At 45.5% G+C, this 23,418-nt stretch overlaps 2 protein-coding genes across 4 annotated transcripts in view; one reads left to right on the forward strand and one right to left on the reverse strand.

The window, feature by feature from the left end:
* SAFB2 (scaffold attachment factor B2) overlaps positions 1 to 14,686 on the reverse strand; it is a 28,778-nt gene extending 14,092 nt beyond the window's left edge. Inside the window, exons 1-9 of one of the 2 annotated variants that reach the window (XM_039878441.1) lie at positions 14,409 to 14,686; positions 13,185 to 13,272; positions 9,206 to 9,270; positions 8,917 to 9,120; positions 7,401 to 7,463; positions 6,427 to 6,454; positions 5,007 to 5,517; positions 4,532 to 4,581; positions 3,874 to 3,974 (exon numbers count right to left, since the gene is read on the reverse strand). In XM_039878441.1, the coding sequence (XP_039734375.1) occupies positions 3,874 to 3,974; positions 4,532 to 4,581; positions 5,007 to 5,517; positions 6,427 to 6,454; positions 7,401 to 7,463; positions 8,917 to 9,120; positions 9,206 to 9,270; positions 13,185 to 13,272; positions 14,409 to 14,594 (1,296 nt within the window). In that variant the 5' untranslated portion in view covers positions 14,595 to 14,686. The remainder of the gene's footprint in view (positions 1 to 3,873; positions 3,975 to 4,531; positions 4,582 to 5,006; positions 5,518 to 6,426; positions 6,455 to 7,400; positions 7,464 to 8,916; positions 9,121 to 9,205; positions 9,271 to 13,184; positions 13,273 to 14,408) is intronic. The other variant, XM_039878442.1, reaches the window with a different exon arrangement.
* Positions 14,687 to 14,938: 252 nt separating this feature from the next.
* SAFB (scaffold attachment factor B) overlaps positions 14,939 to 23,418 on the forward strand; it is a 32,049-nt gene continuing 23,569 nt past the window's right edge. The window contains exons 1-2 of one of the 2 annotated variants that reach the window (XM_039878438.1): positions 14,939 to 15,264; positions 18,352 to 18,436. In XM_039878438.1, coding sequence (XP_039734372.1) covers positions 15,076 to 15,264; positions 18,352 to 18,436 — 274 coding nt within the window. In that variant the 5' untranslated portion in view covers positions 14,939 to 15,075. The remainder of the gene's footprint in view (positions 15,265 to 18,351; positions 18,437 to 23,418) is intronic. The other variant, XM_039878439.1, reaches the window with a different exon arrangement.

Below are 23,418 nucleotides of genomic sequence, written 5' to 3' on the forward strand. Positions count from 1 at the left end.
TTTCTCCAACTGCACTGTATCTGTGGATAGCTGAGAGCTTTTATGTGCTCAGAAATGCACCCCAGTCTACGTGGACCAAGGTGAGCGCTGGCCCAGATGCAGAGTGAATGCCCATTTCCGGCCAGACTGGAGTACCAAGCATTTACCCTCCTGTCTGCTGAAACAACTAAAAAACGGGAGGAAATGCGGGCAACAAGGGTTTACAGACACACAGGTTGGAGACCACAGGAGGAGGGCCTAACCGGGGCGCTACCCGGGGTGAGCAGAGCTCCGAGTCTGAGGAGATCCAGGCAGCAGGCAACCATGCTACCACAGAGAACAGAGCTGTGCAGAGACGGTGGCAGGAAGCTGCCGAGGGTCCCCTGAGCAGCGCACGCGTGAGGAAATCAGCGAGGCCAGGGAGGGGACCAGCTGCAGGAGATGAGGGAACAATCCCCGGGCTCGCTCCGTGCTGCAAATGGCCCATTCCTCCCCCAGAGTGAACTCAGTGACCAGGATTGCAAAGCCTGTCATTCCCGGGCATCAGGCTGAGTGCGTGGAAGGGCGCTGCCTAGGAGGCGATGACACTGGCCTCAAGCTAAGGCTGCTTGGGCCCGATGGCAAAGCCTAACAGCTCCCTCAGAGGGAGCGAGTGACTGGACTGTGCCCCAGCCAAAACTCAAGGACATTTGTAGGGACACAAGGATAACCAGTTCTCATCAAGGCAAGAGTCCCAACGCCTGGCATCTAATCAGAAACGACTGGGCTAGTGGAGAAAAATCCAACTCTAATGAGGAAAACCAACTGACTGATAGAAACACCCAGAAATGACACAATGACAGAATTAGTGGACAAAGATACCAAACGGTTTTCGGTTTATCCTATTCAAGAAGGCAGAGGAATGGCTGCGCACGTCAGGTGGAAACATGGATGTTTAAGAATACCCGCACCGAACTTCTGTAGACGAAAAATGTATTAGATGAGACTGACAGCTGAGACTACAGAAGAAAAGATCCGAACGCCTGACGACAGTAAGGGAAGCTATTTATTCAAAACGAAACCGAGAAAGACGACCGACACGGAAGAAACCAGAGCAACAGTGACTTGTGGGATGTGTGGTGTCCTCAGAGGCAGGCGGCACAGGAGAAACCTCAGCAAACGAAATCAACACACGTCACCGGCAAAGTGCTCCAAACCAGCGATAAAGAGAAAATGAGAGGCGGCCGGAGGAACAGAAGCCACGTGAGTGCACGAGAACAAAGCTGAGGACCGTGGCCCAAACCGGTGGGGAGCGACGTGCGCCATAAGCAGTGGGGCGGCTCTGTCGTCTCAAAGATCAACGAACCCGGAATTCCATGCCCGCGGAAACGGCTTCCAAAACGAAAGCAAAAGAACCACTTTTGTGGATCTACAGATTTCCCATCGGCAACCCTGCCCTACGAGAACTGTTCACGGAGGGAGATGGTAACCAGTGGGCACTCGGATACAAACAAAAAGGAACAAAGAGCACCCCAAACTGTAAACACATGGGAGATAAAAAAAAAAAAAACAAACCCACATTTTGTTCTTATTAATCTCTTTTAAGGATAATTCTTAAAAAAAAAATTTCCACAAAAACAAACCAAGAATACACTGTGTGGTTCACTGACTAGAAGTACAATGTACGATGGTGCCGTGGTAAAGGCTGAGGGGCAACGGCGGGCCACTACCATGAGGCACGTACCACTGTATGATGTCACTGGGAGGGACCGAGGTCAGTTAAGACAAGCCCTAATTCCTACAAGCAACCACTAAAAAAAAGTTATAGTTCAACCAAAACAACAAAGACGACATCGAAAGGGAAAACAATATCTTGAGACAAATGAAAATGGAAAGTCAACGACGGGATGCGGCAAAGCCGTTCTAAGAGGGAAGTTCACAATGAATGCCCACGTCAACAAACAAGAAAAATCTCGAATCAACAACCTAACTTTACACCTCGAGGAACTAGAATTTAGATATACCAGTTATATATATAGTTATAGATTAATAAACCACAAATTGTAAAAAAAAAAAAAAAAAAATACCCAATGCAAAGCGCGGCAAATGAACAGGAACACTGCAGTCAAGAAGAAACGGGACAGAGAAAACAGCGAGATGGCAGACTGAAACCCCGCCCCATGAATGTTCGCATTAAATGCAAACCTCCTGTAAGACGGTCCAAGAAGTGAGGGTAGAGCCAGCACCCAGGGGAGTACAGAGGGCCCAAGACCCAGGAACCCTGTGTTCTGGCTCTGACCATCTGAGTGAACCTGAACAAGTCATCTCCTCTCTCTGGACCTGTGACCCAACTGAGAGATGAGAGGCGGGGTCCATGCTCTTTGGGTTCCCCGCAGACCCGGACATTTGTGTTTCTGCCTACAGGGCTGGAGGAATGCTGCTCTGTCTGCAGAGAAAAGCTCCCATCCACCCAGAGCATCTCCTACAGGGCCGAAGGTGACAGGAGCCTCTTCTGAGGCGGACACAAGTGTCAGCTCTCTGACTGCAGAGATGAAGCTTAACATTCTTGCCTCTCCTCAAGGTCAGGGGGCTGAGCCAATTATGGGGTCATTTGACCTTTCCACCAAACTAATCATCCTTGCAAGGCATCACTTCCAATGGCTGTTAAGCCCAAATGAGAGCGGATACCACGAGAACCTCACACGTCCCTGTCCCCCTTTCCCTATGGCCTTCTAGCTCTTCGCAGCAGCCTTTGACGTTCACCTGGTCCCACCACAGAGACTTCCTTTATCCGGACCTGAGGCCAAGGGCCAACTCAGGCCTTCCCCTTACATATCACCACCTCAGCAAGCTTTGTCGAACCTACCTCCCAAATCCAAATTAGGCCTCCCTACCACACACGAATGGCATGCTGTAATTTTCCTTAATATACTTATCAGAATGTGTGGTATGTTTATTGCGTAAATGATTTTTCCACCAGCCTACAAGATCTATGGTGACAGTGACTTCCTATCTGTTTACACAGGCTTTATAATCAGTGCCTGGGTCCAGAAGGGAGTCAACAAAATCAATGAGTAGATTACAGCTTAATAGTTTTAGAAGGCCTTCTGAATGCTGCTTCTAGGTCCTATCTGCTTAAGTCACCAATGCATTCACCAATTATCTAATTGGGTGACACAGACCTGAGCAAGGAATGACCTGGGCAGCCAGGTTGAGACAGCCACCGAAACTCTGCCTGGAATCTCCGCAGCTTCTCTACACCTCACCTACCTCTCCGAGAGGGCTGATTCCCGCAGGCACCCAGGGGACCGGGGCGTGCCTACGACTCACATAGTAAGGCTGTTTCATCATCTAATTTCAAGATGACAGGATCATTTTTAAAAATCCTTCAAGTTCCTTGGAAGACTTCCGAATTGTATTGTTTTCCTCCTGCGCCTGTGAGCAGCCTGAGTTGATTTATTTATAAACCGCTATCGCGTTCCAGTTCTCCAACTATACACTTAAGATGCTGTTAAGATTTTAGAAAATGCTACATGTCAACTCCTCGCTTACTGTTAAGAACGAAAACTCGGCATGCCAGTTTTAAGTTTTGTATACACTAAAAGACGGCAGTGTTTTCGAAAAGTTAGAAAAAACCACAAGAACATTTAGATTGGGACTCCTTATCCACGTTTTCTGAGCGCTGTTCTACATGATCGTCTGCTCTGCCTGTTATCCATTGTCCACCAGAAAACAAGGCACATCACCCAAAGCCAGGTGGCTTTTCCCCCTAGAGGATTCCTCCCCTGCCTTTTTTAAAATCAGAAACGACCACCGATAAAATTAACGGCGGCACCAAGAAAGCTTCTAAACCCTTGGGCACGTTTTTTTAACGCTAAATCAAAGCTGGGTGGTGAAACGTGAGGGAGAGCATACCTTTCCATACTTGCTGAAAAGGTTCTTCAGATCTGTCGCTCGAGTTGTGGAAGACAGTCCACTAACCCACAGATTCCGGCCAGAACTGCTGCCCGCCCGACCTGGAGCAGGAGGGAGAGGATTATGTTTGGCTTCCAGGCATCATAGGAAGCATAGCCACGCCTAAGATGGTGGTCCTCTCTTAAACCCTAATAACTATGTTCAATTTCGACTCTTCTGATTCAAGAATTTAATTACTGCCACAACCTAGGACAGAAGACGAAAACTTTGAGTGGCAGAAAGTGAGTTTTCTTACTTGAGAAATAATCATGTCCAAGTCAGTGACAAACTGAAATGTCTTTCAACAATCAGTTCCCAACCAAGACAGAAGTTTCTAGAACTCCTGTTAGATTGCTATGCAAGGGAAAAATAGGACTATAATAGGATGTAGTATGACAGGATTTTCACTAGCCCAAAAATGACAACCTCGAGAGACATAAAAGTCAGCTTGCCGACATTTAAAGATAGTCTCTCAAGACACCACCAAGACGGTTCGTTCCAGTAATCTACAATGGAACAACTACTGGATCCAGACAGACTGTGGCTCCCACAGGCCCCTCCCTCCATCCCAAACTAAGGACTCCATAGGTGGCCCCCAACCACGTAAGTTAAATCATACCTTTTTCATCTTTAATGATTGGCTTTATATCTTTTTCTTCCTTAAAAGAGCTAGAGACAAAAGTGAATGTTAATCACACAGGAAAAGAAAGAGAGAGAACTAAATTAAAAGCATATGTGCTAAAACTGAATACCTACCAGAAAATTAGTCTGAAATAAAATTTTAACAGACACCTTTGCAAGCTTATATTGGATATCTGACCCCCCCCAAAATACAATGTCAGATTCTTAAGTCAATTCGATTTAGCTGAAGAGAACGCTTAACGATTTAAGAAGACAACCATAGTAGGTTGAGAAAAAGAAAAGGAATCAAATCACCCATTAAAAATACACAAAGAGAAATAAAACATTCTTTAGAAGTAAGCTACAATTTCGTCAGTCTGGCTGGCCAATTGCAGAAAAAACAGCTTATGTGTGTCATTAAACGACCAATGAAAAGGAGATAGCGTCTGGTCTAAAACTGAGAAAAAACAAACCTCATTTTCTGATCAGCGCCCTCACTGGCTGAGGACTCTTTAGGAGCCGGAGGGACTTCATTACAAGCTTCAAAAGCAAACTTCTTCACGTCTTCTTTGCTATCTCTGGGGTCTGGGCTCGAGGCTTCCCGGGGCGCTTCCGCGACCTCCTCGCTAGAGGCTTCCGCGCGCTCTGACGCTTTACTACTCTGCTCAACTGGCTCCTCTAGCCCTACAGGCTCACAGTCCGTCCTCTCGTCACCGCCTGTCTGCTCCACGGGCTCCCTTTTCACTACCGCTAACAGGGTGTCTGCCTTGCTCCACTGAGCTTGTGCCGTTGACTCGCTGGCCAAATCTAAATCACCCTCCTCCGGATGGCCGCTGCCAAAAAGGTCCTCTTCCTCCGCAAGCTTTCTGTCTGGCCCCACGCTACTTGTATCCTGTGCAAATGGCTGCTCCAGCTCGGAACCTTCTTCTTTTACTGGCTCAGATTTACAAGTTTCCCCCAAAATGTCGAGTATTTTCTCATTTTCTACGGATTTAACAGGAATAGAATGGCACAAGGTTTAATTACCAGGGAAATACAGCAATCACAAATGCGGAACTGGCACGGCTGCCACTAACACGAAGAGAACTGCTAGCTACACAGAGATTGGAAAACCCGCGGGTACACACGTTACACTGGTTACACTACCTGCGCTCCGACCGCCTGCTAGAGCAAGCCGCTACGCTACCCGGAAGAGAAAAGGCCCCCACAGATTTAAGCACCTACAACCACTTGGCCGCTTCTCGACAGTCTTCTTCGTGTTTTGTTCAAGTCTGGGTCTTCGGACTTATTTTTCCAACGTCCAAGGTGCTGAACCGAATGCAATCACCATTCAATGACAGCTCAATTTCCAAATTTCTTTGCATTTCTTTTAACAGAACAGTCCAATTTGACAACCAGAAACTCTTCCGATGGTGGGAGAAAAACGCAGTCCAGAAGGGAAATAACGTGTTGGAAATTTTCATGAAGAAACTCTGTTTCCTCTTCTGGAATCCAGTCACTTCTCGGGTTATAAGTGCCCTGACAACCACTTTAACCTGCCTTGACTGCATTCAAACGACTGCAGCGACATATCACAAGATCTGTTTCATGTGTAGAAACACATGGAAGGATCAAGGGGGAGAAATTACATAAATACCACTCGACGTGGTTAGAGAGATGAGCGTAATCGCGACATCTCAGCACATGCACGTGACCGCCAGAAACCAGAACGGCTGTTCCACAGATCTGGTGATACGAATGGGTTTCCAATCTCTGATCCTTGTATGATCTGGATCGTCCACCGTTAAAATAACACACGAGACCGTAACCCAGCTTAAAAGACATAGACAGCTTGAAAACAATAGTAGGGAGAAAACTTTCGAACCATAACTGTTGTGTTTCTCTTATCAGTACCTGGCTCCAATAGCGGTTCGTCAATATCCTATTTAGAAAGAGAAAAGGAAAACGAGGCACTTAGAACACTGGGCGGATACTTTGCCCGAGCAGTACAGCTTTCAATCAAGAATGAAGAAATGCTTGTTTCAACTTTCTCCACTCAAAACCCCGTATCCCGTTCTATGGTCATTCAAGGAAGACTAGTGCGTTTGTCAGTTTCTGCCAAAAAGCGGAAGGGTACTGGTACTAGTACTAGTCTGTTCCATTCTCCCCTCAGAATTGGGCCACCCTGCCTCAGGGTTGAGCTGATATAGTAATAATGGACCCTGAGGCTGGCAAAGACTCCCACAGTCAAGGCAGAGATCACACAGATGGCTACTACTTTATACATCACACCAGACTGGAGAAGTGTTTCTCCCAACATAAACTGTTGTTTAAAGCTAAAACCTATTAAAAGCATCTCTCTACCCTGCTTAAAAGCTCTCCCTGCCATGCCCATCTGTAAGATCATCAGCAGAGCCCCTTTCCTGGCCCGCGCTCTGGCAAGCAGGCCCACCCAGCTTCCGCCACCCCACCGGCCAGTCTGGCTCCACCCCGTGTGCGCCATCCCCGTAGTGAACCACATTTCCTCTGTCCCAAAGTCGCCTGTGTTCCCTCACCGGGCTAAGTCCTGTCCGATGTCAGACCCCAGTCAGGACACAACTTCCTCCAGGAAGCCGCCTAGGCGCGTTCACAGCCCGACGGCCTAAACTTGTCCCACACTGAACTTCTCTCCCTCCCAGTCTCATCCCTGCTGGGCATCTGCCCTGCCCCCACTAGGCTGCAAATCCCGAGACTGAGCGGTTGGGCTCAACCTCTTGTCCCAGCACCCAGCTCAGTATCAACACTCAGCAGATAGTTCTCGCTACGTACACGCACGCATCCTCTCCCGCTACGGGAAGCTGACCACTCACGCAAAATTCCCAGCCCTGCACAACCAGATGGTCCCTTACCGGAGGTACTCTGAAGTCCAACGATGAAGCATCCAAAGTGCTCTCAAAGCCTTCCCCATCCACCTGAAAGATGAAAGGAAGGTCACTTTGTGGGGACAGAGCTGTGAATGCCAAGGTCTGCGTCTCACCACACTGCAGGCAACCTACACGTCTACTTCCTTCATATACCTACTGCCATCTGCAAGTCCGCTGTTGGATTATTCAGTTTATCACCTGCCTCCCTGCCCCCATGCCCGCTCCAGGACTGGGTGACGCCGGCATTGCTGACAGAGGCTCATCATGATAGGCATTCTGTCAGTACCGCCCGAATGAAACTAATTCATTTCCCACGCAGCTTCCACATACTGGTGGCGGACATACACCACCCAGCCACAGAGTTCCCAAAGCAAAATGCAAAACTTCGAAATCCTCCGATTCCACTCAGTAGCAAAACTTTTAAAATAACAGTAACCAGGCACTTTCTTTTAGAGTGCTTTATTTAAAACGAACACTTGATCGTTTCCTCTTTTTACACTATTTACTTAAAACAAAACAAAACAAAACCCAACTTACCTTAAAGATTACTAAATTTGAAGGCCTTTCACCTTTTAAAGTAAAACACAAAAATATCCCTTCCCACGTTTTTTTTCCTTTTTCTAGGTTTGAACCTTATAACCTGGAAGCTCCCATCAGCCAAGAGGTGGAAACCAAGACCTCTCTGAAAATAATTAATATGACACAACAGGATCGTGCTGAGGGGAGGGACGAATCAGTTGTTCAGTGCTACCCTAGGTTGAGGTTTGGTGATGTTTGGAGTTTGTGACTTTTACCCATAAGGTTAAAGTTCAGTCCTATGAAGGCGCTTTTCTCCAGTTAAAGCTGTAACGTCTTACTAAATAAAACCACCAAACCAGAATGGCGGAGCATGTCGCGTTGGTGAGATAAGAATGGCTATCGGTCCTGGGATGGCCACAGCTGAGAGCTCCATGCCAAGACACCGGGCGTGAGAAGGTGGGAAATTGACCCCAGTAACGAACTAAAGTCCTCTTGTGTCTGCACGGACACTAATCGGGGGCCCTTTCACATGAGGGGTCCTTCTAGGGGGGACAAATACTTCTCTTCAGCATATTTCACATCTTTTAATAAGACTAACCCTATGTATATAGTACATTTTCCAAAATATCAAAATTACTTGGATGAAATTGTAAGCTGTTTTTTATCTATTTTTTAACCTACTTTTTAAAAGAAAAATACTTTTTCAACTGTACCAACCTTTTACTCACAACTTATGCTTAGAAAGCATCTCCCACCCACTTATTGAAATATTCTCCAGTACCACAGAGAAGTTATCCATTAGTTAACATCTGACTTGGTGGAGTTTAAATGGACACCAATGATCAGGTATGGAAGGAAGTGTTTACGGCGATTTCGCTGTTTGCTTTTCCTTCGGCCCCCACCCAGCATTCTCTCACTCATGTAAATCGCCCGGGCCCCAGGAGCCTGTGGCTACCACACATCCCGAGTCCGAGTTACCTACAGCATGCTCCGGGAGCTGAGCCGGGAGCTCTCTCAGCTGCGCAGCCACATACTCTTTGCTCTCACAAAGGGCATCGAGGATGCTGTCTGTGCCGTCCTCCCCAAAGTCTGGAGCGTTGCTGTTCTCAACTTCCGCTTCCTCTAACACACTAACATCCATCATGTCGATATTCTGCAAGCTCTCCAAACTTGCATCCATGTCCTCCTGTGAATGGGAATGAGAGGTGTCAACGACCAGGCAGACCAGGACTCGGAGCTCTTGCCACCGTCTCCACTGTCACGCCACATACCTGCCCATCTCTGGAATCCTCTTCCAGGCCATTGTCTTCTGCGCCTTCATCCTCCATCTTCTGTCCTAATTAGAGAATAATTACTCAGTCAGATAACACTCAGGTCTGGCCTCATAATTAGTTTACGCAAAATAATAGACTTAGTGAGAACATGTTACGAGGAAACCAGAGGTGCCCATTCTATCATGTGTAATTTTGTCTCTATTGTGACGTGATCATTTGGGATTTCCGTAACACTATCAAAGCATTTTGATTTTGCACAAAATATCAAAGAGCATCAAAAAGTTTTCAAAAGCACGCCAAATGACAAACGTTCTAAAAAAGAGTGAGCAAAGGATAGCATTTTTCAACAAACGTAATTTCAAAAATGTAATATCCACCTATTAATCAAAGAACTGCAACTCAAAAATAACACCCCAGATCGTTAACTTGCTGGTCTTCCCTACATCCCATCCACTTCAGGCAGGCCACCTGCCTTTTATCATCCTTCAGCTCGGGAACCTTTTTCTGCAAGGCAAAAGCTACCACAAAGTCCATAGTCATCTTGTGTCTTGCGAATGCAAAAGAACTATTTACAGTTAATGTAAAGTGTTCCCAAGGCACGCAGGACGGGTAGGAGAACGGAAACTTCTAGACTCAGAAAGTAAAATCCCTGGGCACCACATATATCAAAAGTCTTTAAAATGTGCAGGCCCTTTACTGCAGGCGTTTCCATTAAGACATGCACCAAATGTCTGATAGGGAATTCAAAAATAGGTATTTATCCCATCTAGAACACATACACAGCCTGAACACCTGAGAGGGAAACCAATTACAGCATGTTTTGTTTACATGTGGGGCACCAGTATGAGGAGTCAATGGGAAGATTGGGATGTATAATCTGGTAACATCTGGAGATGTTTTTGGGGCCACACCTCGGGGGGTGCGACTGGCATCGAGTGGATAATGAGTGACCGAGGATTGCTGCCACATCGCAATGCACAGGACAGTGCCCAACCACAAAGAATTATTCACTCCAAAATGTCAACAGTGCCAAAGCTGTAAAACCCCGGAGTATACCATACAATGTCTTGCAACTTAAAAAAAAATTAAGCTAGTAATCAATATTTAACGATATGGTAAAATGCCCATAAAGTTAAAAAAAAAAATAAAAAAGAAACAAAACCACATAGATCTACTTTTATTAAAATGCATGTGCATAAAAAATAAAATAATTTGCACGTGTATGTTTGTCTACATGCAGGTGTGAAGATACATACAAACGGATCTGACTGAGGCCACCGCCAACAGTGGTTAAAATACTGAGTGATATGATTAATGACCATTTCATTTTCACAGGCATACCTTTTATGTTTTCCAAATTATTAAAAAGTATTTTTTTAACTTTTTAAAATGAGAAAATGAAACATAAGGAACCTCAATCTTTGATTAGAGACTCAAACTGCAGTGCCTATACCTTGTGTCTCGTTCACCATTATTTATTAATGACCCCTCAAGAAATATAATTTTACTACACGTAAGGCACTATGCTCTCTACATCTCATTATTTAATACTCCCCACAACGCTGGCAGGTTTATTATCCACTTTTGACACATGAGAATTTGGTTCAGCTCCAAAGCTGGGACTCAAAAACTCAGCCGTGGCACTTACTGCTACATCTAAACCCAACATATGCTTTTGAAATACTGTCTAAAAATGTCTGGTAATTGCACCCAACATCTAGGCCTCTAAATAGTAGCCTGCAGTGCCTACACAGGATGTAAACAGGAGAGAGGCACACACCCTAAAATCTCACCAAAAAGTATCTTACATGAGACTGGGAATGACAAACCCTGGGCAGACAGGCTTCACCTCAATCCCAAGGGCCTGGGCTCTGCTGACTAAAAGCTGAAACGGGAGGGGGTTTGAGAGACAAGACAAACTAGAAAATCCAATTTTAATCTCACATAAAACCTAACTCAAAATTTTAATCTTTCAACACACCTAACAAGTCTTCCACAATTTTGCCTATTTAGATAAGCTAGGGAAGAGACCTCTTGTTTTGAGGATAATGAAACAGTTTTTCCTAAGTTTAGCTACTCTTTACTTTTGAAAGGCAACAATAAGGATGGCTCCATAGTGTAGTGGTTAGCATGTCTGCTTTACAGGCAGAAGATCCCGGGTTCCTGACCCAGGTGAGGCTACTGAGTGCATGCTGCGAGCGTGTGGGCGAGGATGCCCTGCCTTCAGAGAGCCAGTTCTTAAGGGGAAACAGCAACATCCATAGGTCAAGGGTGGGTGATTTGAAGGGGGTGGGGGAGCCAACAATTGCTTATGAATTCCCAGAATTAGTCCCACTTTGTGGCATAGATATTGGAAATGATTGGTTAATTCCTTCTAATCACTTTTGTACAAACTCAAGGACCTAATTTCAATGGGCTGCTGGGGGGGACGGGGGACGGCTAACACTTCATATCACTAACCACGCGCCCTGACACCTTCGAAGTGCATGTTAGCTCAACAACTTGCATGTGCTGTCCTCTGCCCCCTGACCTCGGCCATCTGTTCCTTCTCTGGGAGTTTGTGACTTCTTTGAAACGGGAAGAGACCAGTGCTAGAGCTGTACCAATAGAAATAACTTATCAAAGCTTTCAGGACAAAAGATTAACTCCAAGGAGTTCTGATTTGACCCAAGCTTTAATCCACATTGAGAGAGGTTTCTATTTGCATGTTTCCTGCTATAGACCCGTCTTTCACAGTCTGTATTGATAGTTTATAACTGAAATATGGACCAATACAAGAACAGCAAAACACATCAACGTTTTAAAATTAAACAAACGTAAACCCCTTTATGGAACCTAATTTTAAAAATTTAATCTTTCAAAACACACGTATGTATAAATTTTAACCAGTTAGATGAGTTACGCAAAAGTTGTCCTTTAAAGAAAAGATGTTAAAAAGTAAACTGAAATTACTGAAAAAGCTACAAATGTTTTACTTTGTAAGCAGCTGGTCTCCATTACGTGAATCTAACACTTCAGATAAATGGGACATAGACAGCTGTGAGAATTTTTGTGCTGCACCTTTCAAGAAAATAAGTCCATCACCAGGTGTTTCAAATTATACTGTCCTTATCGCCATAAAATCTAATAACGAGAATGACAACCAATGAGAGTAGCAAGATTTCAAAGTTTTATGGAATTAAGTCCTTCTGAAAATAACTGGTTATGAGCCATAAAAAAGAATGAACCGTTGATATGTTATGACATAAATGAACCTTGAAATTGACATGCTAAGTGAACAAAGACACAGAACAGGCGAATCTATAGAGACAAAGCCAATTAGATAATGCCAAGGGCTGGGGGCGGGGTAAATGGGGAGTGACTGCTAACCGGCACATTGGCTTCTTTTTGGGGTGAGAAAAATGTTCTAGAATTAGATACCGGTGCTGGTTGTACAGCCTCGTGAATACGTACTGCACTGAATATTTTAGACAGGTGAATTTTACCATACGTAAATTGTACCTCCATTGAAAAAAAATCACACTGGTAAAACGTAGGCTGGGTACAAATACTCTGACAATTTATTTTGGACTCTAGAGAAGTTGGGATCTTTTCAGTCTCGGGTAGTCATTTTCCCTGCTTTAAGTCCTATTTTTTGAACCAGGAAGGAAGCAGAGCAGGTGCATTCAGCCGCTCAAACCAGTTAGGGCAGCTTTTAGAGTGTATCTACTATAGCTCTTTTTTAATCCCAAAGACAAGAGCTCAGATGTTTTCAATACACAGCTTAATTTTACTTGGCGCTGGCATATCTCCTCCAGCACCCGACAGACCTATTTGTTAGTTGGTGAACAGCAGGTCTAATTGTTAGATGGAGGACAATTAGGGCCAAAGGCATTCTCCTCCTAGCCTGGAGGGCAAAAAGATGCTAAAAAGCCGGTTCTCTAAGTTCTCTAAACAAACACTCAGGCCTCAAGCAGCAATAAGTACAGGTGGATACCTTTAACACATCTCTTTGTTGTCTTCTTGATTGTGGCTTCCAACGTTATGCCAATTTCATCAGGATCCTGCCCTTCTTCCTTGACCGCCTGTCAGGAAAAGATGAGTTTTACATCATCAAGAGCTACAGGGCACACAGTTCCTTGTAACAACTTCCCAACACACAAAGGCAAACCCTTCCTTGCCGAGAGTAAGTCTGGTTCTGACATCTGGGCTGAAAGCCCAAAAGGCACAGGATAAATGAATCCAACACAACCTAGTTCTCTGTGGGCCCCACACCCAAAAGACAAATGGGTGTGTAAGCTGGGGCTCCAGAACTGGGGTCAATGACCAATTCCGAAATGGCCCCTAACCTCCAAAATCCCCAACCTTCTAGTTAACAACATCATAACGCAAAACAGCAGCTTGTCCTTGGTGGGCATGCGCCCAGGGCTGAGTGGTGTTCCATAGACCAGCTCTGACCTCTGCGGAGGCAGAACACGAACAGACTGGGTCAGGGGCGGTATCTCAGTATCTCCTGCGTGCCTGGCACAGGACTGGGCCCTCACCAGTGAACTCACAAGGTCCCTACCCTTGAGAAGTTTGTTTTGGTTGAGGAGACAACAATCCCCAGTACTAAATTACCTATTAAGTGCTGTGAGGTGGGACATTTTAAGATGATGTGACAGAGAGAGAGGCAGGAAGGTGGAGCCGCACTTTAGAGAGAGTATTTGGGGAGGTGACAGCTCAAACAGACCCAAAATGACAAGGAGTCAGCCAGGAGACCTGGGAGAAGAGCAGTCGGGAGGAGGGGATGATGGTAAGCGCAAAGGTTCTGGGGGAAGGTACAAACACCCATTTTCCTGTAAGATCTCAACGGTCCTTCAGTCATCTGTTCTCCAGGAAGGGAAACTGACGCGCAGAGAGGAGAAGGCACATGTCCAAGGTCACAGAGCCGAGTCTCCAACTAGAGCCCCGGGAGGCGTCCAGGGGGCACTCTAGTGGCTAAGAAGGCGGGCTGTCAGCGCACTTGAGGCGACTGGCTGGCAGGAGGCAAGGCACAGAGAGGGACGGTGACGGGCCAAGGTCACACAGCCTGGTCACCGGGTCCTCGACAGCTCGAGCCGGGGGGTCAGCCAAGACGGAGGCGGGCTGGGGACGCCCGGATCCAGGAGTCATGGTGACAGGCCCAAGCGGAGGTGTGCCCCGGCCTCCTGCACCACCCTGGGGCCGCGAGCCGCCTCACCTTCTTGAGTCGCTCCATCAGGACGCTCTTGTTGCCACCCGTGTCCAGGTTCCGCTTTTTCAGTTCCGCCCGCAGGTCGATCACCCGCAGATCGCTGAGCTTCCGCGTTCCGGCCTCAGAGGCGCCCGAACCGAGAGCGGCTGTGCCAGAAACCGAGTCGCTAGACCCTGCCAGAGTCTCCGCCATCCCCGGCTTCCCGTCCCCGCCACCTACTCTCCACACCTCCAGTGGCTGTAGCGGCTCTGAGCACAAAATGGCGCTGCCTAAGAGGAAAACGCACTCGCTTCCTCCCACCCCGCTTTCCGGCCGCGCATGCGCGCCGCCCATACCAACATTCTAAGCTGCAAGCCAGCTCGCGCGACGAACGACAGCACGTTCCCCGCCTCAACGCGCAGGCGCCGTAACTGCAGTACGCATGCGTCCCGGCCGCTCGCGGCGGGAGGCCGGCGAGACGCAATGCGCCTGCGTACATCTCCCAGGGCTCGCACCACGCATGTGCAGACGCGACAGGGAGCGTCGGTCCTGCGCCGGGTACGCTTGCGCAGAAGTGAGGCGCGCCGGGGCGGCTGAAGCGGTTCTCTGGCAGGCGGCGCCATTTTGTGCTAGGTGCCGAGATAAAACCGGCCCGCTTCTGTGTGAAGTAGGTGGCGGAGCCAGGGTCCCTGGAATGGCGGAGACTCTCGCAGGCTTAGGCGATTCAGGTGCGGCGGGCGCAGCGGCTCTGAGCTCCGCCTCGTCGGAGACCGGGACGCGGCGCCTCAGCGACCTGCGGGTGATCGACCTGCGGGCGGAGCTGAAGAAACGGAATCTGGACTCTAGCGGCAACAAGAGCGTTTTGATGGAGAGGCTCAGAAAGGTGGAGCCGGGGCCCTGGGGGTGGGCAGGAGTCGGGTCGGGGACCCCTGCGGCTGCGACAGGGCTTCCCCTGGCCTCAGGGCCCGCCCCCGGCCGCGCTAGAGGCCTGCGCCCGGCCTCGCTCTCCGCGCTTCTCCCGCTCGGCTCCTCACAGGCCCTGACGGGGGCCGAGAGCCCAGCCGGGCCCAGCCTCGAATCCCAGCGCCGCATTGGAGCGAGGCAAGAACAAGGGGACGCGAACGGGGGAAGCCGCCGGGGCCCCGCAGCTCTTAGGTGGCGGGTGACATCGGCCGAGGGCTTCTGTTTTCACTGTCGGCCACTTGGCCGAGAGCTTTCCTGTCATTGTCTCTCCTCAATCTTCCGAAGTGGCCGAGGGACCCCGAAATTCTCACTTCCTGGGTGAGGTAGGGGACTCGGTCAAGGTCATACGGCCGGGAAGAGGAGGCGACGGGATTTGAACCCAAGCCGGCCGATTTCCCTGAGCCCGCGCTGGCCGTGGGGGTCTTCTCCGGGGAGGTAGATGTTCCGTGCCCCGTAAGGGCCAACGATCCTTAAATAGGGGATTAATTTGCAAAGTAAACACGTCGAGAAATATATATATATATAAGAAAAAAGAGTTTAGGGGTTCGCTAGCAGTAGTTCAGAGAAATAACACGGAAGGGAAAGCGCTCTTTGCAGTAGCGACCAGAAATGTAAAATATTTGGGGAGGACACCGAGATGGCTTCAGGACTTCCCCGAGAAGCAGGCAGCGGGCGGACTCGGAGCTCTGCCGCGTCCCAGTGGCTTGGTCTTGGGCACGGAAGACGTTAAATTCTCTCTGAGCTTGTTCCTTTCTCTGTAAAAAGAAAAACGGCGCTTTCCTGTTGAGACTGAGTGAGATTGCATAAAACGGGCTTGGCATGTTGCCCGGTTTATGTGAATTCTGAGGATATGATCGTTGTCACAATTCCCTTTTCCCCTGTGCCACCGTGTGTCCTTTGCAAAACGGGGCCTCTCATTCCTACCTCAGGGATTCCGAAAGATAGGTGTGAAAAACACGGAATTAAGTGTCTGTGTCCCTTATGTCTTTCCTCTTGTTGATTTGTTTCTTTGCCTTTTTTCCACCCGGCTCCTCTTGCCTTGGGACCCTCTCAGCCTGGGCACCTATCCTCCCACCCCCTGCAGACAGTGAGGTGTGCGACTCATCCCACCCCACTGGCTCCCAGACAACTGAGAATTGTGTTTTTTTGTTGTCATTGTCGTTGTTCTTTACTTGTTATTAAGAGGAAGTAGGGATTATTTTCTATTTTCCGGATGAGGAAGCTCAGGCTTGAGAGTGGTGAGCTGATATGCCCAGAGCCAGTTGGGGCCTTTCTAACTTGAGCTTGTGTTTCTTTCACTATGGATACTAATTTCCTTTACTCTGAGCAGGCAGTTCGTTGACCAAGGCATTTACCTGGAGAAAAATGCAGGGCGGGTGAGGGTTGGCACTTGGGGAGTTGTGATCCATGACGTCTGCCATACCCAAGGTGTAGCCACCAGGGTCTCCTCAACAAAGTCAAATTGGGGGTTTTATCCTTTTTTCCCCCAGACAGCTCGAAAGCCTGCAGAACTGATAAGATGGCATTGCGTTTTCCTGTCAGGCTGGTGGCTGAGACTGGTGACTTTAGGAATCTTCCATCACTGTCATCTCTGAGGGGACAGATCCATCCCTGCTTCTTCCTTTCAGTTTCTTAGAGATGTGACCAGAATACGTAAATACTGTACCCCTATCTATTTTCTGGTCTAAGCAAGTCTGGAATTACCGATCTTTTCTTCCACTTCTCTTCTCTAGGTTGTGTCCTTTTCTTGATTTATTTTTCCAGGAAGGGCAAAAGAGGAAAAGGTGGAGGGAACACACACGGTGTATTTTGCCAAGGCCTGACTCAGAGCCCTCAGTCCCCCTAGGGATGACCCTGTAAACACTGCAGAAGAGACACATTGAGGGTGCAATGTACCCTCCTGCTTTGGGGCAGTTCTATTCTCCTAGTGGTGTTCCAGAATTGTCTGTCTCCAGTGAAAGGGTGAAGGACTTTATGGATGTCTGTTCCTTGACCCCAGGGCAGAACTCCACTTCTCTTCCTGACTTTTGCTTCAGAGAAGAATGAGAGATTTTTTTTCCTGGTACATATTAGGTGTTGAACCTCTCAAGCTCTATTCTAAATTCAGGCTTACCAAGCTAGGAAACTGCCGAGAATCCGAGACTTCTGGAATTGTGTACAAACGAAACAGTATTTGAAGTAGGTTTAAATGAAAATGATGCTAACAGGATAGTACAGTAAAGAGAGAAAGAGTTTTTAGTGAAACCTAAACATGAAGCCCAGCATCTAGGGATGTCATCATTGACATGTTCCATACTGATTTGCTAAGCGTGGGTGGAGATTGTCGAAGTGAATGACAAGTTCTTGGGGTAGGAGGTCAGGCTTGCCAAAGCTCCTTATAATTTTGTATCTTTTGAGGTAGGTCCCCTAGTGGTTGAGAGCAAAGCCTTTGGAGTCAATCATGGATGTGTATGATCAGATAAGGCAATATATGCCATGTCTGGTCCCATGCCACTCAGTAGGAATTCGACCAATGAGTGTCAATATTCTGTCCAGTCAGTGCTGGTGGTGCAGGCGTGGCATGGGGGAGGGGAGGATCTCAGAAGGTTGAGCAGCACATTGCTGGGTGAAGTCATAGGAAATTGAAGAGAGCGCCTTCCCTTTTTGAGTTCCCTTGAGCCCAGGAATAGGATGAACAAACTTGTGGTGATAATATTAAAAATAAGCCAAACGTTTGTTCAGTGCTTGCTTTACATAGGTAATAGAGTTCTTACAATAGCTTTTCAAAGTAAATACTTTTATTAGCCCCGTGTTGCAAAATGAAAACCAAAATCAGAACCTTTAAGTAAAGCAGAAAACTGGCAGTCAGTCTGATTCCAGAGCCCTTGCTCCAATGTGTACAGCAAGAGAAAGAATGAATGAAAGGGGTTGAGGGCAGCATTTCCAGATCAGCAGTTCGAAGCTTCTGTGACAGTCAAATCTCTGTGTTGACTCTTTTTGGTGAACTTTTCTTTTACCTTCCCTTTAGGCAATTGAGGATGAAGGGGGTAATCCTGACGAAATTGAAATTACCTCAGAAGGAAACAAGAAGACGTCAAAGAGATCTAGCAAAGGTATTGAAGATTTTATGAGCACTGCTAACGTTTAGCGATGCCATCTAAGCTACTTTCTTTGCTAATGTACCTCGTTTACTAGGTTGTATTTGGGGCCTGTGAAGTGCTCTGTGAATCAAAAAGGCCTGGAATGAAGCCTTGTTATTTTCTTTGAAGATCCCTGCCCTGTGTTTTGTTTCTGTGCTACTTGGGAATTCAGAGGATGGAAGGGGTATTCGAACTCATATTTATTTTCCTTCGTAGGTTTCTGGGCAGCACTTGCTTATCCAGACCCTTACCCTTCTTTAAGTAGAGAGTATTTAATACAGTTTGAGTCCCCTATTACTCTTACTTGCAGAAACTAACCTTTTTAAATACCGCTTGGACAAAACAGAGTTGTCACTTTTACAGACATTGTTTTCAAAAATTGCCTGCCCTATGAAAACATTCCATGGGGCACCGATGACCCTGCCATCTGACCCAAACCTCCCTTTCCCTCTTCCTCCCCCATCACCTTCCTCTGCTGCATTCTGGACTTTCATCAGGCCGCAAGGGTTCACTCTCTTGGGCTCTGCTCTGCCCATTCCTCTTATCTGTCTGCATTCACATCCTAGTTCATCCAGACACAACGTCTGATCCTACCAGTGGCAACTCTTATCTCCGTAGGTGCGTTGTCATGGCCTAGTTCCTTATACCCTGTTTACGTCATTCTGCCTTGTGTCAGAACCAGATTGTTGAGGGCAGGGGCTATATCATCTTTGTTTTTCTTCTCCTTCGGTATTTACTCAATAACTTAATTTAGTAACGTTCAACTACTGTTTTAAGAAAGAATCGGCTACAATTGGGCATTTGGACGTCTGAAATTTCCCTTAGGTGATTGGAGGCTTTGTTGCTCAGGCCTCAAAAGAAAATATATTACCTGGCCAGTGGTGAAGAACTGGGTTTGAATTGTCTGAAAGGCAGGCACCACTGTCAGCCACACTGTGTGGTATAAACTCTGAGGGCCCAGCAGTCAGTGACCTCACGTTGGAGTCACTTCTGTGGTCCATGGTACATCGTCCACTTTTGTCTTTGCCCAAGTAAATGTCTTTGCCAAGGCAAAAGGTACTGGAAAATCAGCAGAGAAAGACAGTCATAGTGGGGGGAAATGGAGCCTGTGGGTCTTCTTTTTGCTTCCCTTTTTCTTAAAAAAAAAAGTAACGAGGTTTTTAAAAATGCAGATATGCAGTAAATGAGATGTAGAAGTTCCTTACCAGTTAGGAGGCAACTTGTTAGAAGGTCGGGCATGTTTTCCCAGTCATTTAAAAATAAATACATTAAGATGCACACACACCTGTGTACATTTATTTTCCTTTTTTTTTTAATAAAACAGGTTCTATGCAAAATATTTTGTAACTCGCTTTTCTCACTTAACATGTTAAGAACACTTTTCCATAGTGCTATAAGCAAAAGCCCCCATTCTTTTTTAATAGCTTAATAGTAGTCCTTCATATGATGTACCACAACTTAGCTCCTCAGTCTTTTTATTACCAAACTATCCAGATTTTTTTTCTAATTCTCAGTGCTGCCATGAACCAGAAATGTGTCTTTCTGGTTAAAGGAATATATTTTTGATGACTTACAAGAAGTAGAATTCTGGGGTCAAAGGATATGTACATTTTATTTTAAAATAGCTACTCCAACAGGCTGTACTGGTTAATCTCTCAGCCAAAAATACGGAGTGCCTATTTTTTTAAATTCTCACCTAGCACCAAGTATTATCTTTTTAAATGTGTCATAGGGAAGAAAGGTATTTTGTTATACTTACCTGCATTTCTTCACAGATAAACTTTTCATTTGCATTACTTTACAAATTAGAGAGCTTCTGATAAATGGCTATCTGTATTTTCTGGATTGCCTTTCCATGCCCTTTGCCCATTTTCTAGAGTTGTTTGTCTTGTTGACTTTCGAAGGCTCTCTCTAAAATGTCTCAATTGTTTTTATCAGCCTGTCATTTGACCTGTCTTGTTTGTGGGGTTTTGCTCATTAATCGTTAATACAGGCCGTGCTGCCAACCTGTTCTATATGGTTCCTAGACTTTATGTTGTGTTTTAAAAGGCCCTCCCTTGCTTTAAAATTATAAAAGGTATTCTACCTTGTAACAGTTACGATTTTATTTTTATATCTGGATGTTTACTTCATTTGGAATTTGTTTTTGCATTCGGTGTGAAGTAGATGGGAGTCAGAATATGCACTGTTTCTAGGGGGCTCCTCTTGCCCTTTCCCAGTCGCTCTCCCCTTTCACCCCTTGTGTGGCTGCTTTCACCATAGGTCCGTTTGCCTGCTCCGGGACTTCATGTAAAATAGATCCACTCAGCACAGACCCTTTTGTGTCTGGTTTCTTTGTTCAACATAATTCTATGTGGAGCTTTACAGTACATTTTGATATTTGATGGGGGCAAGTCTGTAAGGTCTACTGAATTATTTTCAACTACCTTATTAGATTGTATCAAGATTTTGACTGAAAATAGAATTTTCTTCTGACCCATTTCATGAACAAATTCAAAATAGTTTGAAATCAGCATGCTGATTATTCAGAATCCTTGAACGTATACCTAGTAATCTTAGCACTCCTCCAAAATAGTTTTATACCAATAATTTGTTTAGCAGAATCTTTTAAAATAATCAGCAAAGTAAATTTAACTGGAAAAGCAAAGTCAACATGTTTGCTTTTTAAGCTATTAGCCAATCTTGTACTTCTGGGTTGTTTTCGATTTGTCTGTTTATATGTGTATATTTTTTCCTGAGCTATTTGAGAATAAATGACAGGTATGTGGGCCTTTGCTCTATAACATTGCCTAAAAGCAAGGACGTTATTATGTAACCATAGCTGTCAAAATCAAGAAGTTAACATTGATACAATACTATTATATAAGCTTATACCTTATTTAGATTTAGACATTTGTTCTAATAATGTTCTTCACAGGTCAAAAGGACAAATCCAGGGTTGTGCATTGCGTTTCAGTTTTCACGTCTCTTTGGTTTCCTTCAATCTGGAACATATCCTAAGACTTGTGGTGTATTCGAGACATTTTTGAAGAGTATAAACCACTTATTTTAAATCAAAAGCAGTCTGTTTTTAGGTTTTTTTATTTTGTTTTGTTTCTCATCAGTAGGTTCAAATTATATGCTTTCGTCAGCAGTACCACCAGAAGAGCTATTCTTCTCAGTGTATCCTCTCCAGAGGCACATGCTGTCCATTTGGTGTTCATCAGGTTTCTCCACTGGAAAGTACTACGTTACCCTTTGTAACTGTATCTTTGAGACTTATGTAAATATCCTATGTATCCTCCAGTAGTTTGAGCATCCACTGAATCTTGTCCAGTAGTATTAGTTCTGGGGTCCCCAACCTCCTGGGTCGCAGACCAGTACCGGTCGGTGGCCTGTTAGAACCGGGCCGCACAGCAGGAAGTGAGCAGTGGGTGGGTGAGAGAAGCTTCATTTATATTTGCAGCCGCTCCCCAGCGCTAGCATTAGCATCACCGCCTCAGCTCCGCCTCAGATCATCAGGTGTTCGATTCTCATGGGAGCACCGTTAGATTCTCATAGGTGCCAAAAAAAGTTGGGGACCATTTTATTAGTTGATTTTCTACCATAAGGGATAGCTTGCTCTTCTCCCCCATTTATCAGTGTGAAGTTAGAGATTCTTATTTTATTCGATAGGTCGTAAGACTTTGTGATTATTATTGAGACTATTATCACGAGAGTCCTTTACACAGACTCTGTTTTTTTGACATGTCCATGTCATTCTTTGAGCACTTCTTTCTTTCTGGTCCAAGAGGGTGTTCCAGTCTCATACTCTCCCACACCCCAAGAATCAGCCATTTCTTCCAGGCACCCGTGTTCCTTCTTGTGGGGAGTGCTGTGCTACCGGATTATCAGCTTCTTCTAGGCCAGTGCTGGATTTGTAAGGTCTGTTGGGCTGAATATGCCTCGTGAAATTAAATTCTGGTAAAGGAACCAGAAATAAGCCAATGACAACTTAAGAAATGTGAAAAAAATAAAACTCTAGCTAATATGAACAGTGCATACCTGCCAAACTTGCTGGCTAGTTATAATTGTTGATCACATGATTCTCTTGTATTTTGAGGTAGCAGTGATATCATTTGCAAGTCAAAATTATTAAGCAAAATATTGCCAGACGGACATAAAAATACATGTAGTATTCTTAAATAGTAAATGACGGCAAAAGAAACTGTTCAAGACTAATGATGTAACTAATTTTGAGGAAATTTTCCTGGGTGTGATGGCTTCATATCAGAAAGTTGTCGTTTGCCTTTTTACCAGAAAGGGAACTTTGGAGCTTGTCTGTTCTAAAATTAATCTAAAAAGAATATGTACAAGAATAACTAAGATTTTGAAAAACCAGTGATGCAGACTTGCTCTGATCTTAATAGGATATTGGAAACAGTGGAAAGTTGGAGGATTTGTTCATTTTAAAGGTATCATTAAGGATTTTTTTTTTTTTTTAAATGGTGTTGGAACAGTTGGCTGTCTATCTCACAGTGGGGAAAACTATTCTTACCTCCTTCCATGCAAAACAAATTCCAACTAGGATAGTACTTTTATATAGTTATAAGGAAAGCTTGAAATGAGAAAACTGAGAGACTAGAAAGAAACATAAATTTGGTTACATAAAAGGTTTAAGCTTCCCAGCAAAAGATGCCACAAATATTTAAGGCACAGACAAGCAGAAAATATCACAGCATATAAATATCCAGAAAGCATTAAATGTTCCTACAAATCAATAAGGAAAACAGACAAACAGTCCTGTTGACAAAGAGTAGAGACTGTAAGTGAGCAGTTCATAAGTAAAAGAAATAATCGTGACGAATAAACGAAAAAGGATCCCCTTGCTAGCAGTTGAAGGAAAACAAAAATAATGAGCTGTTATTTTTGTCTATCACACTGGTAAAAATTTACACAGGGTCTAGTATCCCACATTGGCGAGGGCGTGAGGAAAT

This window comes from Pteropus medius, unplaced genomic scaffold (assembly GCF_902729225.1).
Source record: "Pteropus medius unplaced genomic scaffold, Ma_sr-lr_union100, whole genome shotgun sequence".
Classification (NCBI taxonomy): Eukaryota; Metazoa; Chordata; class Mammalia; order Chiroptera; family Pteropodidae; genus Pteropus; species Pteropus medius.